Below are 19,490 nucleotides of genomic sequence, written 5' to 3' on the forward strand. Positions count from 1 at the left end.
TGTTCAATCCCAACTTTGGCCTGTTTGAATTCCTTAGATTCATTTGTTTTTTGATTACACCGCTGCTGCCGGGGTGGGGGGGGGGGTGGGTGGGAGGGTGGGGGGTTTGGTTGGGTGGGTGGGGATTGGATTTCTGGTATGTTTTGAAAAATGTTTTGCTGTGCCTGTTGTTCTGCAAATTCTGTTTAATAAAAATGATTCAAACATATTAATGATTTCTATTCCGCCATTACCTTGCGGTTCAAGGCAGATTACATAAAGTTGTCTATTCTGAACATTTCCAGAGGTATTAAAAAGTGGAGCGGGTTGCTACAGGGGATTGAGGTGATTTTTGTGGTGTTAAGTTTGTTTTTAAGGGTTTCTTGAATAGCATGGTTTTTATTTCTTTCCTGAAAGTTTTGTAGTCTGGGGTCGTGATCAGTAAATTGGAGAGTTGGTAATATAGTTTTGCTGCTTGTGTGGCTAGAAGGCCATCGTACAATTTTTTTCATTTGACGTCTCTAATTGGAGGGTACATGAATAGTGTGTGGGTTCTCCTATTCTGGTAGTGGTAGTTTGGATTAGGCGGTTGTTCAAGTAGGCTGGGCCGTCCCTATTAATGGTTTTAAACAGTAGACAGTTGAATTTGAATAGTATTCTTGCTTGTATTGGGAGCCAGTGTGATTCGAGGTATGCACATTCCCAAGAACAAAGTCAGACCTTAACAAACATAAGAATATTCTTACTGGGTCAGACCAAGGTCCATCAAGCCCAGTAGCTCGTTCTCATGGTGACCAATCGAAGTCACTAGACCCTGGCCAAATCCCAAAGAGTAGCAATATTCCATGCTACTGATCCAGGGCAAGCAGTGGCTTTCTCTATCTCTCTCTCAAAAACACTATGGACTTTTCCTTCAAACCCTTCTTAAAACCAGCTGTGCTCTCCGCTCTTACCACAACCTCTGGCAATTCCAGAGCTTAACTATTCTCCGAGTGAAAAAATATTTCCTCCTATTGGATTTAAAAGTATTTCCCTGTAATTTCATCTAGTGTCCCCTAGTCTTTGTAATTTTTGACATAGTGTAAAATCGATCCACTTACTCCACTCAGGATTTTGTAGACTTTAATCATATCTCCCCTCAGCTGTCTCTTTTCCAAACTGAAGAGCCCTAACCTTTTTAGTCTTTCCTCATACGAGAGGAGTTCCATCCCGTTTATCATCTTAGTCACTCTTCTCTGAACCTTTTCAAGTGCCGCTATTTCTTTCTTGAGAAAAGTAGACCAGAATTGAACATAAACCTCAAGGTGAGGTTTATGTTTATGATTATTTGTATTTATATACTGCTCTTCATTATAACATCAGTGCAGTGTACATCACACCATTGAGCGATAGAGAGGCATTATAACATTCTTAGTCTTGTTAACCATCCCTTTTTTAATAATTCCTAGCATCTTGTTTGCTTTTTAGGCCACTGCCGCACACTGGGTAGAAGGTTTCATCGTATTATCTACAATGACACCGAAATCCTTTTTTTGGGCACTAATTCCCAAGGTGGACCCTAGCATCCGGTAACTGTGACTTCAGTTATTCTTCCAAATGTGCATCACTTTGCATTTGTCCACATTAAATTTCATCTGCCACTTGGACACCCAGTCTTCCAATTTCCTAAGGTCCACCTGCGATTTTTCACAATCCGCATGCATTTTAACAACTTTGAACAGTTTAGTGTCATTTGCAAATTTAATTACCTCACTCGTCGTTCCAATTTTCTAATCCTAAGTTAAATAGCACTGGTCCCAGTACAAATCCCTGTGGCACTCCATTGTTTACTCTCCTCCATTGAGAAAAATGACCATATAACCTTACCCTCTGTTTTTATCCAATAACCAATTCTTAATCCACAACTGAACTTTGCCACCTATCCTATGACTTTTTAATTTTCTCAGAAGCCTCTCATGAGGAACTTTGTCAAAAGCTTTCTGAAAATCCAGTTACACTATATCAACCAACTCACCTTTATCCACATGTTTATTCACACTTTCAAAGAAGTCAAGCAAATTGGTGAGGCAAGATCTCCCACAGCTGAACCCATGCTGACTCGTTTCATTAAAACATGCTTGTCTACATGTTTGTCTATGTGTTCCATAATTTTATATTTTGTAATTGTTTCCACCATTTTACCCAGCACCAAAGTTGCAATTTCCCAAATCTCTCTTAGAACCCTTTTTTAAAAATCGGCATTTCATTGGCCATCCTCCAATCTTCAAGTGCTATAAATGATTTTAGTGACAGTTTACAGATCACTAACAAGTCAGCAATTTCATGTTTGAGTTATTTTAGTACTCTGGGATATACCGTATTTTTCACTTCATTAAGAACATAAGAAGTTGCCTCCACTGGATCAGACCAGAGGTCCATCACGCCCAGCAGTCCACACCCGCGGCGGCCCCATCAGGTCCACAACCTGTCAGGTTTTCTTGATTTAGCCCTATATCCCTATCTACCGCTATCTGTACCCTTCAATCCCCCTATTCTTCAGGAATCTATCCAATCCCTCTTTGAATCCCTGTAGTGTACTCTGCCCGATCACATCCTCCGGGAGCGTGTTCCATGAGTCCACAACCCGCTGAGTGAAGAAGAACTTCCTGGTGTTAATTCTAAACCTGTCCCCTATCAGTTTCTCCGAATGCCCCCTTTTACTTGTGGTTCCCCGTAGTCTGAAAAATCTTTCCTTGTCTACCTTCTCTATGCCGTTCATGATCTTGAAAATTTCTATCAAGATTATGAATGGCATAGACACACTTTTTTCCCCCAAAAGGTAGGTGTTAATAAGGGCGTGTCTCATGGAGCAAATATGCAAAGCATCCCCACACACACACACCCCATTAACTTATTTTAATGTTGCCACCCTCCTCTTCCTCCTCCCCTCCCCTCGTACCTTTTTTTTTTTTTTTACTTCTGGAACTCACTCACTGAGAGCGATGCACAAGGGTTGCTGGCTGCCTGGTCCCCGCTTCTGCCGAGAACAGCAGATGCAGCTGCCTCCTCTTTTGTTCTCTGGTGGCATGGCGACATAGCAGCGCACCAGGCTGCCTGACTGGTCCTGCGCCACTTCAGGAAGAAATGCATTTCTTTCTATTTCTCTTGTGGTGTACTATGTGCAGAGTCTGGCATATTAGAGTTTCATTTGTGTACAATAGTACTTTTAGTTTGTGAGTTTGTAGTTGATAAGGGTTTTGATTTTTTTTTGTTTTATGAATGCATGATTGAGGCGACATGTTCTGGTGGAGAGGACAAATGACATTCACATACTCAAATTTCTAACTTTGGTTTATATTTGAGTCAACCTTTTTTCCTCCTTTTTTGGTGGGGAAGGGTTACCTCTTTATATTCGGATCAGTTTATATTAAAGTATATACATTAAAACAGTTATGGGTCAATATATCATGAATGGTTATGACAAGAAACAGCAATGCATTGTAAGTGTAACAATCCAAAACTGAAGCAAACATTTCTAGAGATAACATAATAGTCCCATTCCACTTTCAAAAAAATTCCAAAATATAAAACTAAGAACCACCCAAAACCCTCTCTCCCACCCATCCCACCAATCGAAAATAAATGAGGTACAATGAGAAGGTAGAAAACATTTTCTGGTCATACACTGTTGCCATTAGTGTGCGCAGTCATTTGAAAATAATTTAAGTGTCAGTAAGGGCTCTCTTGCTAAGTCCACATTAACCAATTAAACTGCTAACACACTGACATTACTGCGCACTAACGCTTCCAAGCCCACTCTCCACCCCTGTAATTGCCCCCTCCAAAATTTGAAGAAATAAACATCACACGCTTAGCGAGCACAGATGTCACAATTAACATGAAACTTTGGCTCATCCCATATTAGACACAAGTTAGCTCCTTAGTAAAAGGATCCTCTCTCTACTGATTTTTGTTTATACTGTATCATATTTGTGAACTTCGACAATTGTGTATGGGTCGGTATCAAATCTCACAACACAAATAAAGATTAGGTATGGGGCATGTTGCTAAAACTATATGCATTTTATCAAGTTATTTTCATATCAGCTATTACACTAAAGTAAGCGAACTGCCCTTCCATCACCAAGTATTATAGAATACAGTAGAATCTCAGTTAATCGGCACACACGGGGATTGTTAGATACCGGATAAATGTTCTTTTGGTTAATTGAGAGTGTTTTAGAAACCTTGTCTAACACACTCTCAATTCCCTCCTGCTCCGAAGCACCAGCGTGGCAGCGGTCCTGAGCTGCAAAGCGGCAGAAGCAGGCGGCAGTCCTGAGCTGCAAACTCCCTCTCTCTCCCTCTCCCGAAGTGCAGTGGTCAGCAGGAGGCACAGGCTGCTTGCGGCCAGCCCCAGGAAGGCTTTTCCTCTGACATGTCATTTCAGAAACATCAGAAGAAAGACCCTGCCAGGGCTGGCCATGAGCAGCCTGTTTTGAGGTTGCCTCATGCTGACCGCTGCACTTTGGTTAAGGAAGAGAGAGAGGGAATTTGCAGCTCAGGACCACCGCCTGCTTTTGCCTCTTTGGGGCTTGGGGGAGGGGGAGAAGGGCTTTGGGAGGGAGGGGGGTTCGTAGCTGCTTCAGAGCTTGGTGGCTTGAGAGAGGGAGGGAAGATTTGTGACTCAGAATGCTGCCACTGGTGCGTCGGGGGATTTTTTTTTCCACTGGCAATTATTTTGCCAGTTGTGCGAGAATCCTAATTAACTGAGACCCAGTTAACCAAGACTCTACTGTATATTTTTTTTTTACCAAGATTTCCAACAAAATTAATACAAAGCACACATACTAAGTCTATATAAATTAATGAACAAGATAAAGTAATATTTTTCAGCTTTTATAGCTTTTAGTAGAAGAAATATCCTAAAAGAGCTAGAACAGTACTGAAGAGTATATTTTGCTATTTGCCCAAATATGAATGGGCATTGAGCTTTAACATAACAAATAAAAGAAGCAACATTAAATCAGAAATCAAGTATTTCTCGTATTTCAGTAGGATTTAGCACAGTAGGGCACCAGATTATTTGTATTTAACTTTAAATCACTATTCTACTGAATATGAAAAAACTGTGCTTTGCTGCATTTCATTTCTAAAGTGTCTAGATATTTACTGTGATGGTATCTCTCCTAAGTGATTGATGGGTCTTATGCAAGTTGCATAAAGCTTTGAAGCAATTGAGCATTTGGAAGTAAATTTGATTCAGACTATTCAAATTAAAAACGATGATTAATTCTTTTTAGGTCTGTGCTGAATATTTGGATTCAATTTGGCCTCAAATAATGCCGCAAATACATTTACTTACCGTAACAGTTGTTATCCAGGGACAGCAGGCAGATATTCTCTACATGTGGGCGACGTCATCTACAGAGCCCCGATCGGACACTCTCACAGGCAAACTTGCTTGAAGATCTTCAAGCTTGCGAGTGTACCGCACATGCGCGTGTGCCTTGCCGCCCAAGTCAGGGTGCGCGTCTCCTCAGCGTGGCCTCTATTCAGATAGCTAGCAAAGAAGCCAACCTGGGGAGGTGGGTGGGTTGCAAGAATATCTGCCTGCTGTCCCTGGATAACACCTGTTATGGTAAGTAACTGTGCTTCATCCCAGGACAAGCAGGCAGTATATTCTCTACATGTGGGTGACCTCCAAGCTAACCTAAAAAGGGATGGAGGGAGAGTTGGCAATTTAGGAGAACAGATTACGCAAAACAGATTGGCCAAACTGGCCATCTCGTCTGGAAAAGGAATCCAGACAGTAGTGAGAGGTGAAGGTATGAACTGAGGACCAGGTAGCGGCCTTGCAAATCTCCTCAATAGGCGTGGACCTGAGGAAAGCAACAGATGCCGCCATTGCTCTGACTTTATGCCCCGTGACCCGACCCTGAAGAGGGAGACCAGCCTGAGCGTAGCAGAAAGAAATACAAGCAGCCAACCAGTTGGATAAGGTGCGCTTAGACACGGGACGCCCCAACCGATTCGGATCGAAAGAAATGAAGAGTTGGGGAGCAGTTCGACGCCCTCTTACAGTCAAGAGTGTGGAGCGCCACTTCTCCAGGATGAGAATGGGGCTTAGGAAAAAACACAGAAAGAACAATGGATTGGTTGAGGTGAAAATCCGAAACCACCTTGGCAAGAATTTAGGATGGGTGCAGAGAACCACCTTATCATGATGAAAAACGGTGAAAGGAGGATCCGCCACCAAAGCCTGCAGCTCACTACCCTGCGGGCAGACTTGAGAGCAATAAGAAACACCACTTTCCAAGTGAGATACTTCAGATGAGCCCGATCGATAGGTTCAAAAGGAGGCTTCATCAACTGAGCAAGGACAACATTCAGATCCCAAACCACCGGAGGAGGTTTGAAAGGAGGATGAACACTGAAAAGGCCCTTCATAAACCGGGAAACCACCGGATGAAGAGAGAGCTATTTCCCCTCAAGCGGCTGGTGAAAAGCAGCAATGGCACCAAGGTGGACTCAAATAGAATTCGATTTGAGACCAGACCGAGACAAGTGCAACAGAAAGTCCAGCACAGAAGACAAGGAGGCAGAATGCGGCTCCAGGCACAATGCTGAACACCAAGAGGAAAATCTGGTCCACTTCTGAGAATAACACTGTCGAGTGGACCGCTTTCTGGAAGCCTCGAGAACATCCCGAACAGATTGAGAGAACTGGAACGAGGCAGTTAGGTGCTGAGATACAAAGCTGTCAAATGCAGGGACTGCAGATTGGGATGAAGCAGAGATCCTTGACTCTGAGAGCAGAGAAGGAAAAACCAGAAGAAGAGGCTCCCTGACACTGAGTTGAAGAAGCAGGGAGAACCGGGGTTGTCTATTAGAATCATGGTGACGTGAACAGACTTGAGCGTGACTAGAGTCTTCAGAATCAGAGGAAACGGAGGGAACGCATAAAGAAACAGACCCAACCAGTCCAGTATGAACGCATCCGCCTCGAGTCGGTGCAGAGAATAGATCCTGGAGCAGAACCAGGGCAGCCTGTGGTTTAGGGGGGAAGCAAACAGATCCATCTGTTGGGTCGCTGAGATAACCTCCGAGCGAGACGACGCTTTGATGAGCCAGTCGTCGAGGTATGGGAAAACCTGAGGACTCTGCGCCGCAGGGCTGCAGCAACCACCACCAGACACTTCGTGAACACCCTCGGGGAGGACGCGAGGCCGAAGGGGAAAACACGGTACTGCAGATGGAGATTTCCCACCTGAAATCTCAAGAACTGGCGAGAGGCCAGATGAATCGGGATGTGTGTGTAGGCCTCCTTCAGATCCAGGTAGCAGAGCCAGTCCCCCCTCGTCCATTAGGGGGTACAATGTCGGAAGAGAGAGCATGCGGAACTTTTCCTTAACCAGGCATTTGTTGAGAGCCCTTAGATCAAGAATGGGACGCAAGTCCCCGGTTTTCTTGGGGACCAGGAAAAACCAGGAGTAAAACCCTGAGTTCTGCTGGCAAACTGGGACCTCCTCAACCACCCGGAGGCGGAGGAGAGCCTGGGCCTCCTGCAGCAGGAGGGGAAGTTGCGGCCCGTCGGAAGGAAACTCCCGTAGGGACTGAACTGGAGGCACATGCCAAAAGTGAAGAGAGTACCCCTCTCAAATGATGGTGAGAACCCAGGAGTCGGTTGTCAGCAACTCCCACTGATGGTAAAAATGATGGAGCCGACCCCCGATGGGCAGAGGGGAAGGCTGATGGATGAAGGACACTAGCGTGCTCGGACTGGAATTGTCAAAGGACAGCGCTAGCTTCGCCGCCGCAGGCATCTGAGACTTTGAAGGACACACCACATGGCCACCGCAAAGGGCGTGACCCGGAATGACAGTTCAAAGGCGTCATACGCAGCCTGGAGCATATAGATACGGATTTGGGACAGCATCTCCAGAAGGTGCCGGAACGCCGGCTGACGTCGAGAGGGTAAGTCAGAAAGGAAAGACTACAGGACCTTTAGGCAGTGCTTGAGATAAGAGGTGAAAGTAAAATTATAATTCAGGACACGGTTCGTCATCATTGAGTTCTGGTAGAGCCGGCGACCAAACTTGTCCATCGTCCGACCCTCCCTGCCCGGAGGGATGGCAGCGTAAACCCTGGAGGGGTTAGACATTTTCAGCAAGGACTCCACAACCAGGGATTGATGAGAAAGTTGTGATTTCTCGAAACCCTTACACGGAACCGTGCGGTATTGAGATTCCATCTTGGAAGGGATGGCCGGAATGGCATAAGGAGTTTCCAGGTTCCGGAAGAAGGTCTGTTTCAGAACCTGATTGAGAGGAAGCCACAAGGACTCCTTAGGAGGATGGGGGAGTTCCAACTCATCCAGATATTCCTGGGTGTACCGGGAATTAGACTGGAGGTCTAGTTAAAGAGACAAACCTCGCAAAGGAGGAGGTCCGAGAGGAAGAAAGGACCTCTTGAGGTGAGGAAGACCTGGAACGTCAAGCTGCCAAAAAGGATGGGGACACGTCCCGAAAATAAAGAGCAGGCATGTTCGAGTCTCGAGAAAAGGACAGAGAGGACGTCCTGCTCCAAAGCCCCGGTGAGGTAGACGAGCGCACATGTTGCAACCTACCAAGGGAAGAGCCTGGAGTGTGAGGAATGGGAGAAGAGACCAACTTTTCCGATGGCTTCAAGGGAGGGGTCCTCGACCTCGAGCCACCCCAGCCCGGGGGACCGACGGGGAGGGCCGCCTTCGAGAATGAGAGGTGCGTCTCGACCGCACCGAAGTCCCGAAGTGCCTCAAGGTTCGCGGGGCAGGAGACCTACCCCGGCGAGGCAAGTCCCTCGGCCGCTTTGAGGGCGGGAGCTTCGAGGAAGAAGCGAGTTCGGAGAGCTGCTGCGACCGAGGCGCACGGGCCAGAGACCCAAGCCTCAAAGCAGGAGGGGAAGACCCACTGGAAGAGAGCCTGCAAAACCATTGAGACCGTCCCCGGGGGGGAGTCGAGCGGGTGCTCAGGCTGGTCCACCAAGAGCGAGGTCGAGGCAGGGGCAAGCTGGCTCAGAACCGAGGAGAGCTGCGTTTTCAGGATAGCCTTCAGCATGTCCTCGAACATCGGCACCGAGACCATTGGATCAGGCCTTACAGGTGCAGCAGTGAGCTCCAACGAGGGCAACCTCGTTGAAGAGTACTCCCGTTATGTGGAGGTCTGGACGAGGCAAGGCCCACCGCATTCCCCTGAGACCCCAGGGAAGGCTTCTTCACTAGCAAACCTGAGGGAGGAAGAGGAGACTTACTCGAGGCCGCAGGCTTCGTCGGGGCAGCTACTGAAGCCTTGGTGGAAGAGGGTGACTTTGACGAAGTCGAGGCCTTCAAGGCTCCCACCGAGGCTGAGGTCGCCCCGGCCGCTGGATCCATGGCTCCAAACAACTCGAGGATCCGAGCCCGTCTCCAATAAAGCACCCGCGGTTGGAGGGTAGCACGGTGCGGGCAGGATTCAGTCCGATGATCAGCTCCGAGGTACTATATGCACCAACGGTGGGGGTCAGTAATAGAAATCACCCAATCGCACTGGGTGCACTTCTTAAATCCACTGATAGGCTGGGACATAAGGTTGAAGCGTCACCGCAACCGCATGAGGCTCGTCGGCCTAGTCGGACCCGGAGCCCCAGGTCAACGACGAAGAAAGGAAAAGTTTTTTTTTAAAGTATCAAATTGAAACGCGCCGCATAGCAACTCAACTGAAAACAAAAATCAAGCCACAGTACTAGAGGCACTCCAATCTCACAGAGCAGAGAAACACGGCTTCTGGCTCCACGGAAAACGAAGAACTGATGCCACGCTGAGGAGACGCATGCCCTGACTCGGGCGGGAAGGCACACATGCATGCACGGTACACTCGCAAGCTTGAAGATCTTCAAGCAAGTTTGCTTGCGAGAGTGTCCGATCAGGGCTCCGTAGATGACGTCACCCACATGTAGAGAATATGCTGCCTGCTTGTCCTGGGATAATGTATTGTATCAACAAGATCAATTTCCCAGTATCATTTCAGCCAGTCATTGCATTTTGACTGACTGCCCTCAAAATTAAATGAATGATGCTGATGTAGCTCATCAAGCTATTATAGACTAAATTATATGCTAGTAAATCAAGCACAGATTCAATGTACTAAACTCTACTGTATATTTCTTGGGGGAGGGGGGAAGACAAGCATGATCTGGTCTAAGGACTCTTCTAGCGCCAGCTGGTGCTAAATCTTTTGTGCAGATGGTACTTTCAGCCAGTAGTGGCAGACTGACAAACACAGCTTTGAGAATTCCAATGGTCAACCACAGTTAGTTGCTTACCAGCTCTAGCCTCCTGACAAAAAAAAATCCAAGGCTACAGTATAATAGGGCTATGAACTAAACAAATGCTTTTGATCTCTCTTATACCTTACAGTTCGCAATTTTAATAATATTTTTTTAAAATACCACCATATTCCCTTACAAACAAAATCCAACATTGCAAAATCACTGAGAGGGAATAAGTAAATGGTTATTTTAAAAATATATATTTAGTACGTTAGACCATTTTTATCAGATTAACAATATGTCTTAACTACTTTGTCCTGTAACTAATCCATGAGTTCTGTAATCAGGATCCCACTCAAAGTGGATCACAAAACAAATCAAAACTGAAATATGAAAATAGAAGATAAGTAAATTATTTTATGTTTTAGTTTAACAACTGGTGGGTATTTAATAGTGACAGGAGCAACCTGTTGCACCAATCAGAAAAAAAAAAAAAGAATTAAAAAAAAAAAACCCACAACCGCAACAGCTTCGATAAACTATTAAAACATGTAAACAGATTTTATGTTTTTCAGTTACTTAAGTAATTTAAATCTGCACCCTAATAATCTCACCTCCAATAAGAGTTCCACAGATATACATTAAAAATAGCAGAGAACAAATAAAGCCAAACATAAAAGCCTGCAGCAGTCAATACCATTACTTAGTTCCCATGCCAGTGCAATCCAGATATCACTGGAAGTAATAATTATTGACAGGGGGGTATCAATGCCTTTTTGGGGCTATTATTATTTTAATGTTTGCTAAGCAGAGAGGAAGGAATTAGGTGTAAAACTAAATAAAGTGAATTTCAGGCGAGCGCCAACAAGAGGAGAAGGTTCGGAGGGTGAAAAAGGATACCTAAACTTTTGCCGTGAACACAGGGCACCCACTTCAGAACAAACACACCAATGCAACGTCCCTCGCCTGCCCCGTCGGGAGGCGACAGGCCCTGCTTCTCCCCTTACCGGTCGGTGCGCTGTCCAGGATGCGCAGATCGTAGGCCCCGGAGCAACGGTAGTTGGCGGCGGTGCCGTTGTCCCAGACCACCACCACCTCCTCGGGGCTCTCAAAGCTGCGCACGGTGCCCACATGTCCCTCGCCGCCGTCCTGCTTGCCCCACTTCCAGTCCGGGCCCCGCGCCACCCTGGCGCCGACCCCTTCCACCATTACGCGGTTATTCCTCGAGCCGCTCATGGTCGTGGCTGCCTTCCGGCACCGGAGCCTTTCCGCTTAAGGAGCGAGTAAGAGCGACACCGTCTCTCGCCGGAGAGAAACAGCGGTGAAAACCCGGCTCTCGCTCTCTCTTCGCGACCCGTCCGCCCCCTCCAGCTGGTTCTCTACTGCTTTCACAAGACAAGACACAATGCGCATGCGCCGTAACCACAACGATTCCCTATCACCCCCTCCCCCCTCCCCCCCCCGGTCCACTGAGTCCACACAGCTGACAAGCGGCGTAGGCTTCAACACTGGAGTACGGGACGCGAGAAAAGCTGAGGTGTACAGGGAAAACAATGCCCTCGGGGGCCTAAGCTTGTGCGTCTGCGCATTAGAGTCTTTCTTTAAAGCCTCTACCACAACAAAGCGCTGAGGAGAGAGGGGGAGGTTTTAGTAGTAGGAGATAGACTGTGAAGCTGGGGTTTGGTATTGGCCCGATTCTTTCCTAATCCCAAACCGAACTGTATAATGAGGGGCCTATGTAAAAGTTCCAAAACTAAGTGTCCGTTTGCAACTTACACTCTCTGATTATTCCTAATAGTGACTGGGGGAGAAAAAAAAAACATTCAGCATAAGAGGATCCAACACATGCTCATCTTCAAATACAGTGTATATTATTCAGTGCAAAAAATGTGAAGAAGGATGCTATGTTGGAGAGACAGGACAGATGGTTAAAGACGAGAAAATAGCTATGTGAGGCAAGGTTCCACATTAAGAATCACCATCCAGGAAAAGGATCTAGATGCCATTGTTGATGAAACCCTTTGCTCAGCATGCAGGGCAGCCAAAAAAGCAAATAGCAATTATCAGGAAAGGAATGGAAAACAAAGTGGAGAATATTGTAATGCCTTTATATTGCTCCTTGATGTGGCCACACCTTGAATAATGTGTACAATTCTGGTCACTTCATCTCAAAATAGGTAGATATACCAGAATTAGAAAAAGTACAGAGAAGGGTGATGAAAATTATAAAAGGGATGGGAAAACTTCCCAATGAGAAAGGCTAAAGTGGCTAGGGTAGGGTTACCATATGTCCAGGAAAACCCGGATATGTCCTCTTTTTAGAGGGTACCTGGAGTAGGGTTACCAGACATCCGGATTTCCCCAGACATATTCTCCTTTGTCCAGGTTTTGAAAAGCTTCTGACAGCAGGACAGCATCCGCAAACGTGCAGATGCAATACAGTAACATCACGCGCACATGTGCGACCTCGTTGCGTCACATCCGTGCATGCATGGATGCTGTCCCAACACACAAACAGGTTAAGGGGGTGGGGGTGGGATGGGGTGTGATGTGATGTGGATGGACCTGGGGCGTGGCCATGGGTCCGGATTTTCCTTTAGGAAAATCTGGTAACCCTAGCCCGAGGGATTTCTAAAACCCAGCAGTTTGTCTGGATTTTGGATATCCTGAGCTTGGAGGCCACATCTGGAAGCCTTTACGCATGCGTGGCTGTCACCATGATGATGTCATATGCATGCACGCATTCGTGTGATATCATCGCGTTGATGTCAGTGCATGTGCGATGGCTTCCAAATGCGACCTTCAAGCTCAGGGAGGTTCATGGGGGGTGGGGCTAGGAGGAGGAACAAGGCGGAGATGGAGGCGGAATGGGGCAGGACTGGGGGGCAGAACAGGGCGTGGCCAGGTGGTCTCTTTTTTCAAAGAGGAAATCTGGCAACCCTAGTCTAGGGGTTCTTCAGCATGAAGAAGAGATAACTCAGTGAAGATATATGATTGAAGTCTATAAAATACTGAGTGATATGGAACAGGTAGATGTGAATTGCTTGTTTATTCTTTCTAAGAATATTAGGACTAGGGGGCATGCAATGAAGCTACTAAGTAATAGATTTAAAACAAACTGGAGAAATGTGTAATCAAACTCTGGAATTTGTTGCCAGAGAATGTGGTGCAAGCAGTTAGCTTATCAGAGTTTAAAAAAAGGATAATTGCCTAAAAATAACAACCATAGGCCATTATTAAGATGGATGGGAAAATCCACTGTTTATTTCTAGGATAAGCAGCATAAAATCTGTCTTACCCTTTGGGATCTTGCCAAGTACTTGTGACCTGGGTTGGCCATTGTTGGAAAGAGGATATTGGGCTTGGACCTTCGGTCTGTCCCAGTATAGCAACTCTTATGTTCTTGTATACTGAACTTACACAGACACCATATTAAATACTATAGCGCTACTGAGCTATGCCCTGGCGAAACCATTGGCTGAGCTATTCAATCTCTCCCTAAGTAAGGGGAAAGTTCCCCTGGACTGGAAATTAGCTAATGTCATTCCTCTGCATAAAAAGGGTTGCAGGGCAGAGGCTGCGAATTATAGACCGGTGAGTCTCACATCAATAGTGTGCAAACTCATGGAAACACTAATTAAAAGCAAATTGGACACGATCTTGAATGAAGGGAATCTTCAGGATCCCAGTCAGCATGGATTCACCAAGGGTAGGTCCTGCCAATCCAATCTCATCAGCTTCTTTGACTGGGTAACAAGAAAGTTGGACTTGGGAGAGTCTTTGGGCGTCGTATACCTGAACTTCAGTAAAGCTTTTGACAGTGTCTCACACCGCAGGCTGCTAAGCAAGATGGAATCGATGGGGTTAGGAGAGACACTAACTGCATGGGTCAATGATTGGCTGAGTGGCAGACTTCAGAGGGTGGTGGTTAATGGTACCCTCTCTAAAACATCGAAGGTGACCAGTGGAGTGCCGCAGGGCTGGGTCCTGGGTCCACTCCTTTTCAACATATTCATAGGGGATCTGACTCAAGGGCTTCAAGGTAAAATAACACTATTCGCCGATGACGCCAAACTATGTAATATAGTAAGTGAATGCAGTTTACAGAATTATATGGCGCAGGACCTGCTTACATTGGAAAGTTGGTCCTCAACCTGGCAGCTAGGCTTCAATGCTAAGAAATGTAAGGTCATACACCTTGGAAGCGGAAATCCATGCAGGACGTACTTCTTGAATGGAGAAACTTTAACTAGGACTTCAGCAGAACGAGATTTAGGAGTAATCATCAGTGCAGACATGAAAAATGCCAATCAAGTGGAGAAGGCTTCATCTAAGGCAAGGCAGATATTGGGTTGTATCAATAGAAGTTTCGTCAGCCGAAAGCCTGAAGTCATAATGCCGTTGTACAGGGCCATGGTGAGACCTCATCTGGAGTACTGTGTGCAATTCTGGAGGCCACATTACAGTAAAGATGTGCGCAGAATTGAATCGGTTCAGCGGACGGCCACCAGGATGATCTTGGGGCTCAAGGGTCTCTCGTACGAAGAGAGACTGAACAAATTGCAGCTCTACACTCTCGAGGAACGTAGGGAGAGGGGAGACATGATCGAAACATTTAAGTACCTCACGGGACGTGTCAAAGTGGAAGATGATATTTTATTTCTCACGGGACGTGTCGAAGTGGAAGATGATATTTTCTTTCTCAAGGGACCCTCGGCCACAAGAGGGCACCCGCTCAAACTCAGGGGCGGAAAATTTCATGGCGACACCAGAAAGTATTTCTTCACAGAGAGAGTGGTTGATCATTGGAACAAGCTTCCAGTGCAGGTGATCGAGGCAGACAGCGTGCCAGACTTTAAGAATAAATGGGATACCCATGTGGGATCCCTAAGAGGGTCAAGATAAGGAAATTGGGTCATTAGGGCATAGACAGGGGGTGGGTAAGCAGAGTGGGCAGACTTGATGGGATGTAGCCCTTTTCTGCCGTTATCTTCTATGTTTCTAACTAGGGTAAGGAAAAAAGAGAAAGTTTTAGTTAAAGTCTGTTTATGCACTCGATAATGCTTTCTGACCAGTTGGGTAAGTAACTTTACTCTATTTGTACACTATGTAGTCTCTATGTGCTTCCTGCCTCATGTCTTAATACTCAATATGAATATTATGCAGCCTATTTACAGATTTGTACATATTTCTGGAATATTTGAGCTAACACTTTTATTTACTATTTCACATATTTTGTTGCCTTCATACATACTTGTAATAGGTTTACATCAGATATAATTATTATGCATGTTTTACTTCTGCCTTTGGCATGGGTTTATATACCTTTTTTTACGTGGGTTTTACTAAACGGCGGTAGGTGTTTCTGCCATGGGCTGGCAAGTTAAATGCTCTGACACTTATAGAATTCCTATGAGCATCGAAGCATTAACTCACCTGCCCATATAGAAACCTCTACTGCCATTTAGTAAAAGGAGTCCATGGTCCCTTGTTAACTTTAAATATATATGTATTAGGCCTGCAGGAAAATTACACATTTTAATCACAATTAATATGTAAGATATTTTTAAAGAAAATACAACACAAATTTTTTTAAATCCTGAAATCAAGCATAAATCACTTGTTTATCTGTAGTTTCCTCTCTTTCATCTAGTACCTAGTCCCTGTTTCCTTATTTTCTACTCACCCTCTCAGCTCTATCCTGGTCTCTCCGTTCTTTTGCTTCCAGGTCAGTGTGTCCCCCTTACCACACCACTAGGGTGGAGAGGAGGAAAAGCAACAACAGTGAAGTGGAGAATATGATTCATCACAGCCTTATTTATCAGTACAGGCGCAATGAAACATCCTGCACTGAAACTGCCATGATTGTCCCATTCTACCAGTTTCCCCCTTCTTGCCCTCAATCCCTGCAATGGATCTCTCTCTTCCCTCCTCACCCTCTCCCCTGAGTTCAGTAATTCTTTCCCTCTTTAACACCCAATACAGCACCTCTATCTTTCCTCCCCCCCAAGTAACATCTCTTACGCACCATACATACCGCTCTTCTGAGTCCAATGCTTCTTTCCTCCACCACGCATCACCTTTCTTCCTCCTTGCTCACTCTCCCCTTGATGCAGCATCTTGTTCCCTCCATGCCCTAAATCCAATGCTTCTTTCCCTCTCTTTGCCCCCATACATCACCTGTCTTTCTCCTTGTCCCCCTCAAGGTAGCAACTCTCTCCCTCTTTGCCCCGAGTCCAGCATTTTTCTTTCTCCTTGCCCCCCTCAGTGTTGCAACTTTATCACTCCATCCAGCATCTGCCCTTTTTCTCTGCTGTTCCCTTCCGTCAAGCATCTGCCATTTCTCTCTCTACCCTTTCCATTCAGTGTTTACCCTTTGGTACACCACTGCCCCATGGTCTGGCATCTGTCTCTTTCCCTTCCATCTCTCCCTCCCTTCACCCCCCCATGCTCTGATATCTCTTGCCTCTGCTTTTCTTCTTTACCCCCCAAATCCACCCTAACCCAAGGTCTGTCTCCTTCCCTTCCATCTTTCTCTCTCCTTCCCCTGTGGTCTGACATCTCTCTCCTCTTTTCTGTTTCCCTTCCTACCCTGTGGTCTGGCATCTGTCTCTCCTCCCTTTCCTTTTCTTCCCTTCCCTGGTCTTCCCTCTTCCTCCCTCCCTCTTTCTCAATTTGATGTCTTTTCCTCCCAGTTGGGTGCGACATTTCCCACCCACCCCCCTCCCCCTGTGGAAAGGGACCTCTCTCTCTTTTTTCCTTTGGGCCACCAGCAACATCAGTCAGCTGAACACGCTGCATTTGGCAGTCCCAGCTTCTTTCTCTGCTTCAGCTTCCTTTCCTGCAGAAGGAAAGCTCCCAGGGCTGCCAAAGCCTGGGAATGTGTTCAGCTGACTGACACTGCCTGCGGCCCAAAGATGGCAGATGGCAGCATGGGAAAGAGACTGGAGCATCCCCGCAGACAAGGTAATTGCTTTAATTGCAATTAATGTTATTGTCATTACAGATTTAGCATGTTAATCATGTTATTAATGTGCTAAATCTGCAGCCCTAATATATATATCTTAACATTGGTTTTGTATTATGATTTTATTTCATTCCTATTTTATATTTTCCTTGAGCTCCTGATGTAACACTTGTTGTGTAGGCAAAACAATGCCTTTCTATATGTTACGTGTCTCTCTTTCATCACTATTATGCCTTCTCTGGAGAACTCACTATATTGTTGGCTAATTTGCAGCAATTTTGGCAAAGAAATATCTTTCCAAATCCCACAGCCCACAAGACACTAATGACAAATGTATCCAAGCTAGGGTAGGGTGTTCATATAGAGAGGCTAAACTTGAAAACATGGGCTGGTGGTCTGTTTAGAACAGTGGTTCTTAACCTGGGTTCGGTGAGTCAGTCTCGCGGGTTCGGCGGAGGTCAAAACACACCTCCGACTCATATAGCGCTTCGGTCACGTTCAATCATCTATCAGTTATTCAGTGATTTTGATCAAGACTGATCGTGTACTCGGTTTCTTGATCTATCAATCTGTAACTAACGCCTTATATACATCAATCAATTCCTGATCAAAATTTGTGATCTAACTGATAGATGATTGAACGTGACCGAAGCACTTATGATTCGTGATGATACGCCCCTCTTGTCCATAATTGGCTGCAGGTGATCACGCAACATCGCTTGGCCTATCTGTCCTGCAGGGGATTTGATGCGCACAGTAGTCGAATTGTAATTGTTGTGATGGTACGTCATGTGATACCTATCTTAATATTTTAATCCCTTATTAACTATGTCGAGCAAAATACGAAAGTGGTCGGACGAATATATACAATATGGATTCACATGTATAACGGAACGTGATAGGAGTCAGCGTCCTAATTGCATGATTTGCAATGCCAAGTTGAGTAATTCTAGTCTAGCTCCGGCAAAACTAAGGGAACACTTCCTTAAGCTGCATGGAGATGGAAAATACAAGAACACAACGCTCGCTGAATTCAAGGTGAAGAGAGCAAGATTCGATGAAAAGGCTACTCTGCCTGTTCTCGGCTTTGTACCCATCAACAAACCGATCCTCACAGCATTGTACGAAGTTGCTTACCTGATTGCAAAGCAGGGCAAACCACACACCATTGGTGAAACACTCATAAAACCAGCTGTGTTGAAGATGGCGAATATCATGCTGGGAAAAGCGGCTGAAGTTCAGTTATCTGAAATTCCTCTTTCAAATGACATCATCAGCAACAGAATAGAGGACATGAGCAAAGACATCTTGGCTCAAGTAGTTGCAGATCTGATTTCAAGTCCGGCAAAATTCAGCCTTCAACTCGACGAGACCACAGACGTTTCCAATCTAAGCCAGCTTGCAGTATTTGTGCGCTATGTGAAAGACGACGTGATAAAGGAAGATTTTTTTATTTGTAAGCCTCTTACAACAACTAAGGCAACTGATGTGAAGAAACTTGTGGATGACTTCTTCAAAGACAACAATCTTTCGTGGGATATGGTTTCTGCAGTTTGTTCGGACGGAGCTCCAGCCATGCTCGGAAGAAAGTCCGGTTTTGGTGCGCTAGTGAATGCCGATGCACCACACATCATTGTTACGCATTGCATTCTGCACAGGCATGCGTTGGCAACAAAAACCTTGCCTCCAAAACTGGCAGAAGTTTTAAAAATTGTTGTGGAATGCGTGAACTATGTGCGAAATAATGCTCTGAAGCACCGCATCTTCAAGGAGCTGTGTAAAGAAATGGGATCTGAATTCGAGGTACTTCTGTACCATTCTAACGTTCGGTGGTTATCCCGGGGACAGGTGCTGAATCGTGTTTTTGCCATGCGTGTGGAATTAGCTCTGTTTTTGCAAGAGCAGCAACATTGTCATGCAGATTGCTTCAAAAATTCTGAGTTCATTCTCATTTTAGCGTACATGGCTGATATCTTTGCAGCTCTCAATCATCTCAATAAGCAGATGCAGGGTGGTGGAGTCAACATCATCGAAGCGGTAGAAAACCTGAAAGCTTTTCAAAAAAAGCTACCATTATGGAAACGACGAACAGAAAACGATAACTTCGCAAACGTTCCCCTGCTAGATAACTGTGTAAGTAAGATCAAAGATGTATCTGGAATTGGAGACATTTCTGTACCCGCGGAACTGAAGCAAACTATTGCCACACACTTAGATGAGCTTGCAAAGTCTCTCGACGGATACTTCCCTACAAGAGAGACATATCCAGCATGGGTGA

At 45.6% G+C, this 19,490-nt stretch overlaps 1 protein-coding gene across 1 annotated transcript in view; it reads right to left on the reverse strand.

The window, feature by feature from the left end:
- The window catches only part of MIB1 (mindbomb E3 ubiquitin protein ligase 1), a 273,835-nt gene extending 262,170 nt beyond the window's left edge, over positions 1 to 11,665 (reverse strand). The window contains exon 1 of the mRNA XM_033933912.1: positions 11,253 to 11,665. Coding sequence (XP_033789803.1) covers positions 11,253 to 11,481 — 229 coding nt within the window. The 5' untranslated portion in view covers positions 11,482 to 11,665. The remainder of the gene's footprint in view (positions 1 to 11,252) is intronic.
- Positions 11,666 to 19,490: the final 7,825 nt, after the last annotated feature.

This window comes from Geotrypetes seraphini, chromosome 2, assembly GCF_902459505.1.
Source record: "Geotrypetes seraphini chromosome 2, aGeoSer1.1, whole genome shotgun sequence".
NCBI lineage: Eukaryota > Metazoa > Chordata > Amphibia > Gymnophiona > Dermophiidae > Geotrypetes > Geotrypetes seraphini.